This window comes from Acartia tonsa, chromosome 8 (genome assembly GCF_053477335.1).
Source record: "Acartia tonsa isolate MP-2025a chromosome 8, ASM5347733v1, whole genome shotgun sequence".
NCBI lineage: Eukaryota > Metazoa > Arthropoda > Copepoda > Calanoida > Acartiidae > Acartia > Acartia tonsa.
The window spans coordinates 31,391,572-31,405,151 of record NC_137267.1 but is presented as its reverse complement, the minus strand read 5'-3'; the positions used below and the strand labels follow the sequence as shown (position 1 = coordinate 31,405,151).

General features: G+C 31.8%; 1 protein-coding gene across 1 annotated transcript; it reads right to left on the bottom strand.

Moving 5' to 3' along the window:
- Positions 1 to 31: 31 nt before the first annotated feature.
- On the bottom strand, positions 32 to 12,535 carry LOC145326699 (armadillo repeat-containing protein 6). Its single transcript, XM_080170065.1, has 17 exons — positions 11,879 to 12,535; positions 11,041 to 11,157; positions 10,391 to 10,455; positions 9,573 to 9,687; positions 7,621 to 7,671; positions 7,332 to 7,422; positions 7,092 to 7,171; positions 5,437 to 5,507; positions 5,142 to 5,194; positions 4,354 to 4,464; positions 3,837 to 3,905; positions 2,490 to 2,562; positions 2,206 to 2,273; positions 1,842 to 1,942; positions 1,231 to 1,314; positions 772 to 901; positions 32 to 657 (listed from the first exon to the last, which is right to left on the bottom strand). The coding sequence occupies exons 2-17, from the start codon at positions 11,127 to 11,129 to the stop codon at positions 562 to 564; spliced, it is 1,347 nt and encodes a 448-aa protein (XP_080026191.1). The 5' UTR covers positions 11,130 to 11,157; positions 11,879 to 12,535; the 3' UTR covers positions 32 to 561.
- Positions 12,536 to 13,580: the final 1,045 nt, after the last annotated feature.

Here is a 13,580-nt window from a genome sequence, read left to right as displayed (position 1 = left end):
ATTAATGCATGCTTTGAAAGTTAAATATAAAGTTTAGGGAATATTTATTGTGGTTAAATATCAAATAAACATAAGAATAATATAGGCATAAATATAAGAAATAATACTGCGTATTACTGATTTCAATTTTGGTAATTATAAATATATTCCATTCAAACAAGAATCACAATATTCTAAGTCGATACAAATGTATAGAAACGAAAAAACATTAAATAAATTTATCGGTCTAACAAGGCAGTTAAGTTTTAAATAAAATGATAAATCCCAATTTTAACAATAATAAATTGTAAATGCTATACTTATTGATATTCTGTCTTGTTATGCTATTTTTCTTAATGATTTTCCTTTCTTTGTTTTTTTAGACGTGCTTTTATTAATAAAGCTTGATTATCACATACATATATAATAAATAAAATAAATGCAAGTAATATAGTATAAAATTAAAAAGTGAACAAGTGTAGTTTAATTAATAAAAAATAACATACTTCATATATTAGACATGAGAAAAAGACAAGATCTTTTCAGAAAAGTTAATCCAAAATGATTATTTTTATAATTTTCTTATGCTTCAAGTTGAATTCCAGTATGATTCCATCTACATGTAAGTTCTACCTCCAAGCCAAGGTCTCTCAGGGCTGCCTTCAGGGTATCTCCGATCTAGAAAGATCAATACTTTATCATAAATCTCCCAACTTTACATCATAAAATCCCCTTAAAAACCGCTCCGCAAATAAAAAGTATAAAAAGTAATCTTTGAGGAAAAAGCTATACCTGGGTTCCGTGTTTTGCCAAAGCATCATTCAGAACCTCCTCCATTCCAAGATCAATAAAGGGTTGACATAAAGATCTGTTTCTGCTAACAATGTTTCTTATAGCAGCTGCGCCAGCTGATAACACTTTCCTATAATACATAGATTATAATAGATAGATAGAATTTAGATAGATGGATGATTACAATATTCATCATCGAAAGCTGGCAGCTGATAATACTTTCCTTCAATATTGAAAAATATATGTAAATAGATAGAAGTGTAGGTAGATCATTTTAAAATCGTATTTCATAGGATTCAAAATTAAACTAATGAAACGTATTCCTAATTTTCAAATTATTAATTATTGCATGAGTGTGCTCTCATTTTCTTAAGGGAAGGCCCTTCAGTTCCAGAAATGGACCAAAACAAGTTTTAAATTCAATATTTAAATTATATCCTTCAACAAAGATGAACTTACTTGCTACCAGGGTGCTTAGTCATAGCCGAATGGATAAGGTTGGCTCCCTCAGCTTCCATTACTTGTTGCGAGTTCTCGGGTTGCCTACAAATAAGAATGCATAAAAAAATTGTTCACATGCACTGATGGAGCTCAAGATCTCTGAAACAACTAAAGAAACTCTAGCTAAAGCACTAAGAGGCTAATACCAAATAATGTGAGTAAATATTAAGTTTGAAAATCATAGATAACATGGATCATACATCCAATTATGGATGGATTGTACAAACGGACAATGTGAGTTATAGAGCAGTTGTTCAGGGCCTGGGTCATAAGAAAACGAGAGAACGGAATATTAAACCAATAGAAAATCACGAAACCTGTATGTATCGTATGATATATATTATGATATATACATAAACATTTTCTATATTTATGTATTTTGTTGCATGACTTAAAACCGAATGCACATGACATTGTCTAGGGGAATCTTCTCTGAAAATACAGTTGTATCTTAAATAGCAGCCAAGTAAATATTTCCCCCATTACGTTACAGAACTGACAGACGAAACGTGAGTTTAGGGTAGCTTTGCCACTAGTAGCTAATATTTTAGTACAGGAATTTGTGATACCTGAGACAAACAGCTGTGATGGACTGTAGTCCAGCGTCCACTGTGTTGGCCTTCATAATATGATCCTCGATACCTGCCATGATCAGGGGAATTCCACCTCCCTACAATAATTAAAAATAGATTAGTTTTTATGTAATTTAGTCATTTGTCAAGTCTGGAAAGCCATTCGGGTTAGCCCTCTTCTACTTGAAATCTTCCAATGGGTCCAAAAACAAGCAAACGTGACAATCCAAATCCGTTTCGAATTAATCCGCCATTTTTCCTCAAAAATTAGGATCCAAATCCGAAAATATGAAAATCCAGATATTTGATTCGAGTCCGATTTTGTGAAAAGCTGGAAATAAGATTATAAAAAATTAATCACCTTGGCAACCTCACTCTTGACTTTGTCGTTTCCAGCCAAGACCTTCACAAGGACTAAACATCTTGTCACTAAACAAATAAAACATATTAGAGAGACAATTTAAAAATAGTTAAAATGCTTATTATTGTTAATTATGATTATTTACATTGTGATTCTTTTAAAGAGTGCTAATACTCAATACATTAAAATGTTTAAACTTCGTTGGTTCTATAATTTGATTAGTTGAGCTTCGCGTTTTATATGTTGTAACCTTTAAAAAAAATTAGGTATTTTTAAGTATGTACCTAGATCAACTTTGTTACGATGATTCATGAGAATATCATGGATAAACTGCAGGCCACCTTCATCTACAACTTCCTACAAGTAAAAAAGTTATCGTAGCTAAACTAAAAAAACAGGGATCCCCTGAATTTAGGATTCTGCATGAAATCCCCTGCTAAAGGGAGGAGGAAATAAAGATATGTGGAAGGGGGGAAGAGGTACTGAAAACATTTTTTTTCCATTTTTCCCTCCTTGGGTGAACAAAACTAGAAAAATATGTGGGAGGGAATAAAATAAAGAGTAACTACTGAAAATATTTTTCCATTCCCCCCCCCCCTCATTTGGAAAAAATTATCTTGTGTAGAATATACACCCGTGCTTGTAAAAAATCTATTAACAGGTAATTCAGTGCATATTTTAGTCGTATCCAACAAGTGTACAACTTTCAGGAATAGTTATAAATAACAGCTGAATAAATTCGAAAATAAATATTTGGCAATTTCAGCTGTTTTGGCGGGGCTATCGTAGAAATTAAATAGTAAGGTTACAAAATCAGCTAAAAGTACGAAGGGGGGGGGGGGGGTTGACACATTTGCGTAAACCTAGCACCTAGGCTTTATCTTTGGACTGAGAGGATATATTATTAATGATAAAATCATTCTTATATGATGAATTTCACGAAGTTTTAAGATTTTTAGGATAGGCCTCCAGGTTACGGAGCTCCAGGCCTCCAGGTGGTCTCTGTACAGGTAAAAATGAAAAAATTAAAAAAAAATTTTAAAGTTACAGGTCAACTTATAAAACAAAATATGCATATTTTTTAGGTAATATTATTCACATATTAGAAGAAAAAAGATGCATATTTTGTTTTATAAGCTGATTTGTAACTTTAAAAAAAAAAATTTTCTTTTCATTTTTACCTGTACAGAGACCACCTGGAGGCCTGGAGCTCCGAAACCTGGAGGCCTATCCAAAAAATCTTAAAACTTCGTGAAATTCATCATATAAGAATGATTTTATCATTAATAATATATCCTCTCAGTCCCAAGATAAAGCCTAGGTGCCAGGTTTACGCAAATGTGTCAAAACTTCCCCCCCCCCCTTAATTCTGTTTGTGGTTACAGTTGAGAAGATTTAAAATAATGAAAGATTATAAAATTCAATGACATCAGATACTCAGTAATTGGAATATAAAAGTAAAAATGGACAATTTAATCGCAATGACAAAAAAAAGGGATTAGGTTAAATTTTTTAAAAGTACCATCAATAGAGAATTTGAAAGTAAGCCATAGAATGCACGACACAATTACACATCCTTATATAATGTATTCTACCTGTTGATTGAAAGTACGCCAAACCAATAATATTACCTGGCAATATTCGTTTCTAACAGACAAGCAGGCCAATGTACTCACAGACAAACACAATATTTCTTCATCCTTTAAAAAAAAAAGTTGTCTTCAATATTTGTGTAACTATGCAATTATCAAGAAAAAGTCCATTACAAGCGCAAAAATAAACTTATTGAAATCATAACAGTAAAATGTTGCTGATTTTTCATTTAAATGTGAAATTGATATTTACTTGACTACCGAAGGCGGTCGAACTCACTTACACGAGCAGACTGACGTACGAAATAACAAGTGGTGGAGTAGCTGTAATACTAAAATATGTTTGCATTGCACAAATCAAATGTATGTTTTTATCAATCAACAGTAAGATGATTCTTAGCATTTATTAAAGGACACAAAAGTGTACTAACGTTTATTTTTTTCAAATTGCTGCTTTATCAGTAAAGTAAGTGTCCAATTGTATACATGGCTTTCCGGGAATGCTATGGAATAATATGTTTTTTTTTGTTACGTAGGACAAATCTGATATACTTACATTAGAATAGTTTGTGAGCGACTTGGTCAGAATTTTCAAAGCTTCATGCTTCTCTACTATCTCTCTGGCGTGGTCGTGGGCTTTACCAAATGGAACTCTGATGTCATCATCCTATTTTATTTGAACATACAATAAACTTTGAATCATCAACTAAAAGAGAAATGCTAATGCTAATGTCGTTTGGGTGAGTTGCACCTGGACTGAACAGTCAACTTGTCAACTCAAGGCCAGACTCTTGGTCCTTCACCTCATACCCGTAGTACAGTACATTACAGACAACCAACTCTCTGTGATGCACGACCTTTGTCTGAGAAGTCCTAACTGTGCATGGTAACGAGTTGCGCCTGTTTTGGGCCAAGGCATTCCCCCCACTCTAACTATTTACGTCGCGCATTTGACATAGTAGCAGTGGGAACCATTTTTAACGTCTTTAGTTTTGACGCGGTGTCGGACCGAGATTCGAACCTATCACCTTCCCGACGACAAGCGAATGCGCTACGTGTTGAGCCACGGTCGCGGGTTAACTAAAAGAGAAAGGTAAGCTTTGTAAAAAAAAAAATTAGGTTTTAGGCTATTAATGGTCATTAACCTCACATTACTTATCCTCACTATTTTTCTAGGTAGGTATATTTTTCTTTCCAAGAAAAACTTTTGCCTGGGTAGTAAACATATAAAATTTGTTAAACCACAAATATTCCTTATCATCTAATAATATCTCATCCCTATACAATAGAAAGAACACAAAATTCAACAAACAACCATCAATTTAAGTAATTGTATAAACATGCCTGAACTAAAGCCATCCAGATACGGCTTACTCGCAGTTGGTGTTCACGATTTCCTAAAATAAAAAAAAGTTAGGGACTATTTCACTAGAGAGGTTATAGTGGTACCCTCCGGTCCCCCCCCCCCCCCCCCAGAACCTATGAAAAGCTAAATAGTAAAGGAAAATTATATCGGTTCAACGGTTAGTGGGATCCTTTAAAAAAAGACAGACATCCTGTTACTTTTACATAAAAATAAATAATCCTTCAAAGATTAAATTAGAACTTCAAGAAAATAACAAAAAAATCTCATTTTTACCTTTAGCAATAGCATGTTTGATTTCCTCTAAAACTCCACTATTCACAATGTTCTGTCTGTTATGTTCATGCCTAAAACATATTTTCTTTTTAAATATTATGCTAAACATATAAGGGGGGGGGAAGTTTGTACAGTTATAGGAAATGAAAATTCGGTACCAAATTTTGCCCTGGCCGTTTGGGCTTGTTTTTATAGTTATCAACCTAATTCTTTTTGTAAGCTCTCTTATATGATTGGATCTACCTGTAAAACTTTGAAAATTGAATTTTGGGACTTTCCCTCTAGGGGCTAGTGGGGCAAAAGACCCCCCGAAACACTAAAATTTTAAGTTATGAGCTTATTTTTAAAGATATTGAGCTGATTTTTTAAATGAAACCTTTTATTACATAGATGAGTTGATTAGCCACCCCATATTTCATTTTTGCACTTTACTTCAAGGGGCTTTTGGAGTAAAACAACCCTCCCAAATACAAAATTTATAAGTTTTGAGCTTACATGCCCCTAGAGGTAAGGTGCAAAAATGAAATATGGGATGGCTAATCAACTCATTTATGCAATAAAAGCTTCCATTTAAAAAATCAGCTCGATATCTTTAAAAATAAGCTCATAACTTAAAATTTTAGTGTTTCGGGGGGTCTTTTGCCCCACTAGCCCCTAGAGGGAAAGTCCCAAAATTCAATTTTCAAAGTTTTACAGGTAGATCCAATCATATAAGAGAGCTTACAAAAAGAATTAGGTTGATAACTATAAAAACAAGCCCAAACGGCCAGGCCAAAATTTGATACTGAATTTTCATTTCCTATAACTGTACAAACTTCCCCCCCCCCTTACTTTGCCCCTGTCCTTTGAGTTTGAATATAGACAAAACCTGCTACTGCACCCATAGCACTTAAAATTAAATGAAGAGGAGAAAGAATCAATGTAGAGATCCCGTAAAAACCTATGTTTTGAAAATTAGAACAAGGATGACAACATCCATAAAAGCGAAGCACTGAAACGATATGACAGACGAACATTAATGTTGAGTGTCATAACTGAATATACAAAATATGAAAATATAAGGTTTAAAAAAATTATACGTAAATTTGTTGCAAAACTTCTTAAATTCAGAATTCTGTTTAAGGACATACTGACATTTTTAATACTTGATTATAGAGATGCTTCGCTCATAATATTGTACCTTATTGTAATAGGAATCAGTACTCAAAAAATCAGATCAATCGGATGATTTTATCACATAATAAATTGTCATTAAAAAAGTAAAAAAATCAACATGTTTAAAATGGACGTACGGACATTCTGGTAACGATTATAGAGTTGCTACGCTTTCTAAATTGTACCTAACTACTACAGGAATCACCATGCAAAGTTTGAAATCGATAGGACAATTCTAACAATTCTAACGTACGGACGGACGGACTTACGGACGTACGGACGGACCGACCCTAATTATAAAAAAGCTTCGCTTTTAAAAATCCTTGGAAGCTAACAATTTATACACTGCTACCTATATATTGGGAAGAGATAAATCATAGTAAGAATAAAATAACATTGTGTTCTTACTTATCCGTTTCACAAATCGAAAGTAACACACGACAGCACACAAATACCTACTTTATTATAAAGATTAGATGATAATATTGGTTAATACGTACCTGACACAGCAAACTAGAAGCCAGTCCAAAGTAGCCACACCAAGTTCGGGATGATTCACAGATTTTTCGATGGTAGAAATCTTAACACAAAAAACATAAAAACATATTTTATTTTTATGTCTATTAAAAGTTTCAATATAAAAGTTTTTAAATGGTAGTAATATAATATAATGAACGGATATACCCTGAATGTAATTAAGAATTAGCTACGCTACTGTAAACATTAAACGTATATCTTACCCCTTGAGGTTCCAAGTGGTCGGGATTAGTGTCCATAACAACGGCCAGAGTTGTCAAAGCTTCCTTTCTCACCTCCAAACTTTCACTTTCTCTAAAATAATTTTAAAATTAAACAATCCTCACTAAAAAGAATAACTGTGTCTATAAGTTGAAACTCCTTTCGGTAAAGGTCAAATATGTGGATAAGTTTGAAATTTTTCAAAGACAATTTGTATAAATGATAAATCTTGCGTCACATTGTAAAAGGCAAACATTTTTTTTTCATTTAAAATGGTATAAATTTCCTTACCCAGCTAAACGCAGTAGAAAGCTGTAGGCACCATTGTTCGTGGCCATCACTCTAAAAAGAAAATAAAACATCATTAAAATTTCCGAATGAACCTTATTCACAGTGGGATCTTTTGAAAAAAATCGGGACATCCAAAAAATCTAAAATCGACTTTTATCTATCCTAGGACCTAATAATGGCTGTAAGTAGGCAGCTAGAAAAGAAATTTTTAAAAAATATTCATTTTTGGCGGATTTATGCCATTTTTAAAAAAGGTAGTGAAAAATTTCTTTTCAGTTTTGATGATTTTCCAGATTTTTTTACACAATTTTTTCAAAGCAACAAAAAATACATTTATGTTCATCTTATGAAAAAAAAATTTATTGAGGCACTTTTCAGATACCTGTACCAATGTCTTATTAAAGAAAAAATTTAAAAAAATATTTTTTTGATGGTGTAAATTGACATTTTGTGAGAGAATTTCACCAAAAATATTAAGATTTTTAACCCCAAAAAATCAGTTTTCTCCATTTTACCCAAAAACGGACAGGAGGCCCCGGGTTTTGCAATAATAATATCAATATACAACATGTATTGTGTATATAACAGTTTTCACAACCTGGGGCCTCTTGTCCGTTTTTGAGTAATTGAGCATTTTACATTGCATGGTTTGAACAATTTCGTTCTTGTTAATTTCAAATTTTCCCCCGTTAGAGGGGGAAGGAGTCATTTTAGAGCCCAAAGTCATCTCTGCAATGTTTTCAAACTTTTTGAGGCGAAACTTTCTTTACTTATGCATTATTTGCCTCCGGCCAACCATTTCGCCGTTATTTGCCGCCGTAGGCGTTATTTTTAACGATTTTTGCCGTTCTCGCGGTTTTAATGAACATTTAAGAGAACAAGGAGTCCTTAAAAAAAGATGACTTATAAATACTTTTATTTTAGCAATTAAATTTGCTAAATTTCATGTGTTCTAAAAAAATTTGTATTTCTAACTGGTTTTGGTCCAGCAGAAATTCAAATTTGCGAATTAATTATAATATTGCAAAAACATTATATACGCATCAGAGAGAGAGAGAGAAATATACGTTTGAGAGAGAATATAATATTAGTAATTATGTTTATATTCTTATACAAACTTTAAATGAAGATAGCTAGACTTAGAATAAAGGTATTAACACAAAATCAAAAGTGTTTTGAAAATTATGTTATTGTTGTTTATATCTGTAAAAAAAACATTAGAAAACATGCCTTATTAGTGTCCTATTTTACTTATACTGGACTTACCTAAAAATGCCGGGACTCGAACTGGGTGCACCTGACGCTATATTCATGTTCACAAACATTGTTTGCATTGAAGAAATATTTACATAGACGTTGATTTTGTTAAAATATTCCTATCCTAACTAAAGTTATGAAGGTTTATAGATTTTTTAAAAATAGGGTAGCTTCGCTCCTCCAAAACAGCAAGACGTACATACCAAAAGCACAATAAAAGTTAACAGGAGCAAAATTTATGTTATTTTTGAGTTAAAGCAAAAGAAATCACATCATTTCGTCAAATACAAACTTTTTTTATTGATGTTTACTTTTGTCTACCCTTAATGTCCCGTTTTTTGGCAAAAGATCCCACTGTGTTATTTATGTTTGATGAAGTTCCATATTTTGCAAGTTAATTTAGAAAGCCTTATAATAAGTTATACCAAGGGTGTGGTTGGTAATTTAGCATAAAAATCAGCTTAATTATCTTTTTTTTTACAGATAACCAACTATTTTATTGAATAACATTCAAAGTCAATTTCACTATTTAAAATGAAAAGTTTCAATAAGCTTATATTAATGGGCTAGGACATTCATCCCCCTTCTTGCTATTTACCTACGCATTTCGACATGGCAGTAGTTTAAACTTTTAATGTAATCATATTGTTTTGGCTTATATCAAATAGCCTTCAAGGTATATTTTATTTTATTACCTTTGGGCAAGATCATCCTTGCAAAGTTCCTGGATTTTCTTGAGAGCTTCCATCTTTGTCGTAGCATCATTCTCAGGTTTTAGCTTCTCTAGAGCTTCAACTACTTCATGAACACCTTTAAATATTCTATGAGTTTAATCTGTTTCACCAAAAATTCACTAAGTACCTATTGATTTTGTAGATTATATTAACCATGTCTTTGTTAGGAATATACATAGTTCTCATATTTTGAAAACCAGGGTTTCGGATCCGGATCCGGATCCGCAAGGATCCGCATATTTTGAGTCCAAGGATCCGGATCCGGATCCGCAAAAAAAATGCGGATCCGGATCCGGATCCTTAGACTCCAAAAAATGCGAAAAAAATGGAAAAATCTACCTAAATTTATATAAAATCTCAGACATTCTCTTGATGAGAGCCAATCTTTAAGGTTTAGGTTCAGACTTGAAAATTAAAAGTATTTTTGACTTCGAATTGAAGAATAAATTTTTTTGAAAAATTTGGTGATTTTATTTTTATTGTCAAAGATCCGGATCCGGATCCAGTAGGATCCGGATCCGCACTGACCAAATTTTGAGGATCCGGATCCGGATCCGCATAAAATCAATGCGGATCCGAAACCCTGTTGAAAACTATGCGAAAGAAATCAAGATACTCGGTACTTTCCCTCAAGCGGCCACAGAACCCCCTCCTATTACTAGTAAAATAATTTGAAAGTGCGGAGGGGGTTCTTTTTCGTTCCTAGCCTTGTGGGGACAAAACCTACCCAACCCAGAGTATCTACAAAATATATTAATTAAGTAAGTATCCTTCCTTACCCTTCTCTGAGATGACAATATTGCTTAAGTTAACACCTTGGCTTTCAAACTGCTCTTTCGCCTCTCTAAAAAATAACAATAGGTTAAAGTTGAATAATAGAAATAAAGTACTATTAGATGAATTATATTCCTATAGTAAAGTTTTTTAAGTCTGTAGCTTAAGATTTTAAGGGTGGGTTTAGGCTAGTTCTGCTACCTCCCTTTCCTTTATCATAAGAAGCTCCAGGATGCAAGCGGTGAAGCCGCTAGTAAATAAAATATTATAAAACAAATTACCAACGCAATAAAAACATGTTTTTAACTAGACTTAGATTAAATGTGATAAAAGTGTTTATATGTGATAATGTTAAAAATTCTATGACGCATAAATCCAGTGACAATATAACTTTAACAAGAATGACATACAATATCAATAAAAGCGAAACTCTAAAACAAGAAAGAAGGACAAACAAACAATAACTCTTGTAGAGTGTGTGTCAAAACTTAATAAGCAGAACTTTAATTTTTAAGTCTAAACAAAATTCAACTGTACATAAAGTTGCAAAATTGTGTGAAAACAGGATACAGAAAAGGATATGATAGAGATGCTTCGCTTATGATATTGTACTTATTTTTCACTGGAATAATAATTCCAAAACTTTAAAACTTACTTAACAGCATCGGCATATTCCATGTCAAACTCTTTCATATTTTCTTTGACCACATCGTCAAAAGTTTCTTGTGTAATAACACGAACCATTTTGAAGTCGTAACAACAATGTTTCAATCTGATAATATATGGGTATCATAATAAGAGATTGAAAATATATGACTGTATACAGAAAAAAAAAACATTTTAAGTTATGTTTGTGCAATATGAGTTACATATTTTAACATGAATGACGTCAGTAATTATACGCAGTGCAGTGTAGGACAAAAAAAATCAGAAGTTTAAATTAAAGAATATGTATTTAATATTTATATTTTGTAGTATATCTGACGAACCAAGTAAATTACATACATAAATGACATTTCCCTCTTTGCGTTAAGGACTGACAGACAAAGTGGATTATAGAGTAGCTTCGCTACTATAAAATATATAGAATACAAATTTAAGTCTCAATAACAAGGTAAAATTTAGAGGGGATACGGTTCAAATAGGAATTAATACTAAGCTCAAATCAAAATAGAGAGTAAAATTGAATATTAAATACCGATCCTTCATACCCTTTACAATAAAATTAAAGGCTATATCACAGAAATAATGTTGAGCATTTAAATATCATATACTCGTAGTAGGTGAATTTGAAAGTAAAGCATTTGCATTTTTTTTTCATAAATTCTCAGCAAAATATGTTATATATATATATATATATAATATAGTTTTACATATATGACTAATGCATAACATAATAATTAACATTGCAAAAAAGGATGGTTCGCTAAATAGTGAGTCATTTCAAAAATTTTCTTTCAACAGATAAATTATTAGTAAAAACAATATCTTACCCGTTCTTTGTGAAAGTTAAAAGGCAAATGTCCTAAACTGCCCAACTACTAAATATTTATACTGTACTCAGTGAAAGTATTCAATGTAAACATTTATAATTTCGTCAGCCTTCACAGTGCATTTTAAAGTAAGAGTAGAGATAACAAAACTACTGGAGATTCCGTTTGTTAACAAATCATATTTAGGAGGAAAATTAATCAAAAGCAAGTCAAATTAAATTATTTACAAATTCAAGGTGGATAAGATTTTATATCTATGATTAACATCTTAAGTTAATTCATATTGGTTAAGCAATATCGAAAATTGCCTGTAAATATATTACCTCTACTTGTTAAGGAATTGGCATACCAACAAAAAGCCGGAATTTTAAATGTCAAAATATATAATTAATGTTAATTATTTAAAAAATCCGTTTAAAATCCACTGTGTTTTCTAAACATAAGTATATAGAATAACCCTTCATCATTATGGAATTCCAAATAAAATAAATTCAAGCAAAAAGTTTACCATTTTTTTTCAAGAAAAATGAATTTTGATGAAGAAATTTTTTTTTATGAAATGTGCAATAAAAGTATAAAATTAGAAGGTTTAACTGTAATTATTTTTTTGCAATTTTGTATGAATACCAAAGCCACAAAAGACGTTATAATATACATTTATATTGGATAACGGACAAAATCACTTTCAAAAAACATTTGTTTACATTGACTCATGAGCTCTCTCGTACATTCTAGAATCATAATGGAGAAAAAAGGGGACAAATACCTTTTGGATAATATTTCCCCATTAAGTTGCGCTAAATTTAATGAGTTTTGGCATTTTATGTTTTGTTACATAAAAAATAATAGAAATAAAAAAATAATTACTCTTAAAAATTAAAAAATAAATATCCTTTTTACTGTAATATGTTAACAATATATTTAGAGTATTCTAAATGCATAGTTTGGGAAAAAATGTACAGAAAAACTTGTAAAGCTTTCAAAATTAGAAGCGCATTTGCCGCAAATTAATATTTACTTAAAAGTCGTCGTGTGCATAAGGAATTTTAGTGCTTATTTATTTTAATAATATTTCTCTTATTCAGTCGAATCCGGTGGATAGGAAGTTAGGAACTGGTTCTCATCCATGCGAAAAAAAACTATGTCTAGCATTGTATAATATCCAGCTTTCTACAAATATGAAAATGTACAATCATAAGATTAAAACCAGTTTTTTTAGACCGTGCCTTCGGCACCTCGGGGCTAAAAAAACTGGTTCAATCTTATAATTGTACATTCTATTTCCGCGGAAAGCGGTTTATAATACGATGAAAGAAATAACTATTATAGTTCAATCTTTTTTGTAGCGACTCTACTCTATAACTCCAAATATCCGTCTTCCCATCCGGCGCGGATTAAAACCGGTTCTCATCAATACGAAAAAACTATGTCTAGCATCGTAATATATCCAGTTTTGTACGAATATAGACATACAATCATAAGATTAAAACCAGTTTTTTTTATCCCATGCCTACGGCATCTCGGGGCTAAAAAATCTGGGTTTAATCTTATAATTGTATATTCTATATCCGCGGAAAGCTGTTTATTATACGATGTGAGAAATAACTATTATCGTATTTATTCAAATCCAGAGGATAGGAACCGGATAGGAATATAAAAATGTACAAAAATCTGGTTTTAATCTTATAATTGTACATTCTAT

Bases quoted from the DNA above. Each gene is read 5' to 3' on its own strand.
- LOC145326699 (XM_080170065.1), bottom strand. From the start codon at position 11,129: ATGGTTCGTGTTATTACACAAGAAACTTTTGACGATGTGGTCAAAGAA. The intron at 7,672-9,572 runs GTAATAAAATAA...TTTTCTTTTTAG, and splicing joins AAGGATGATCTTGCCCAAAG to AGTGATGGCCACGAACAATG. The intron at 7,423-7,620 runs GTAAGGAAATTT...AAATTATTTTAG, and splicing joins TTTCTACTGCGTTTAGCTGG to AGAAAGTGAAAGTTTGGAGG.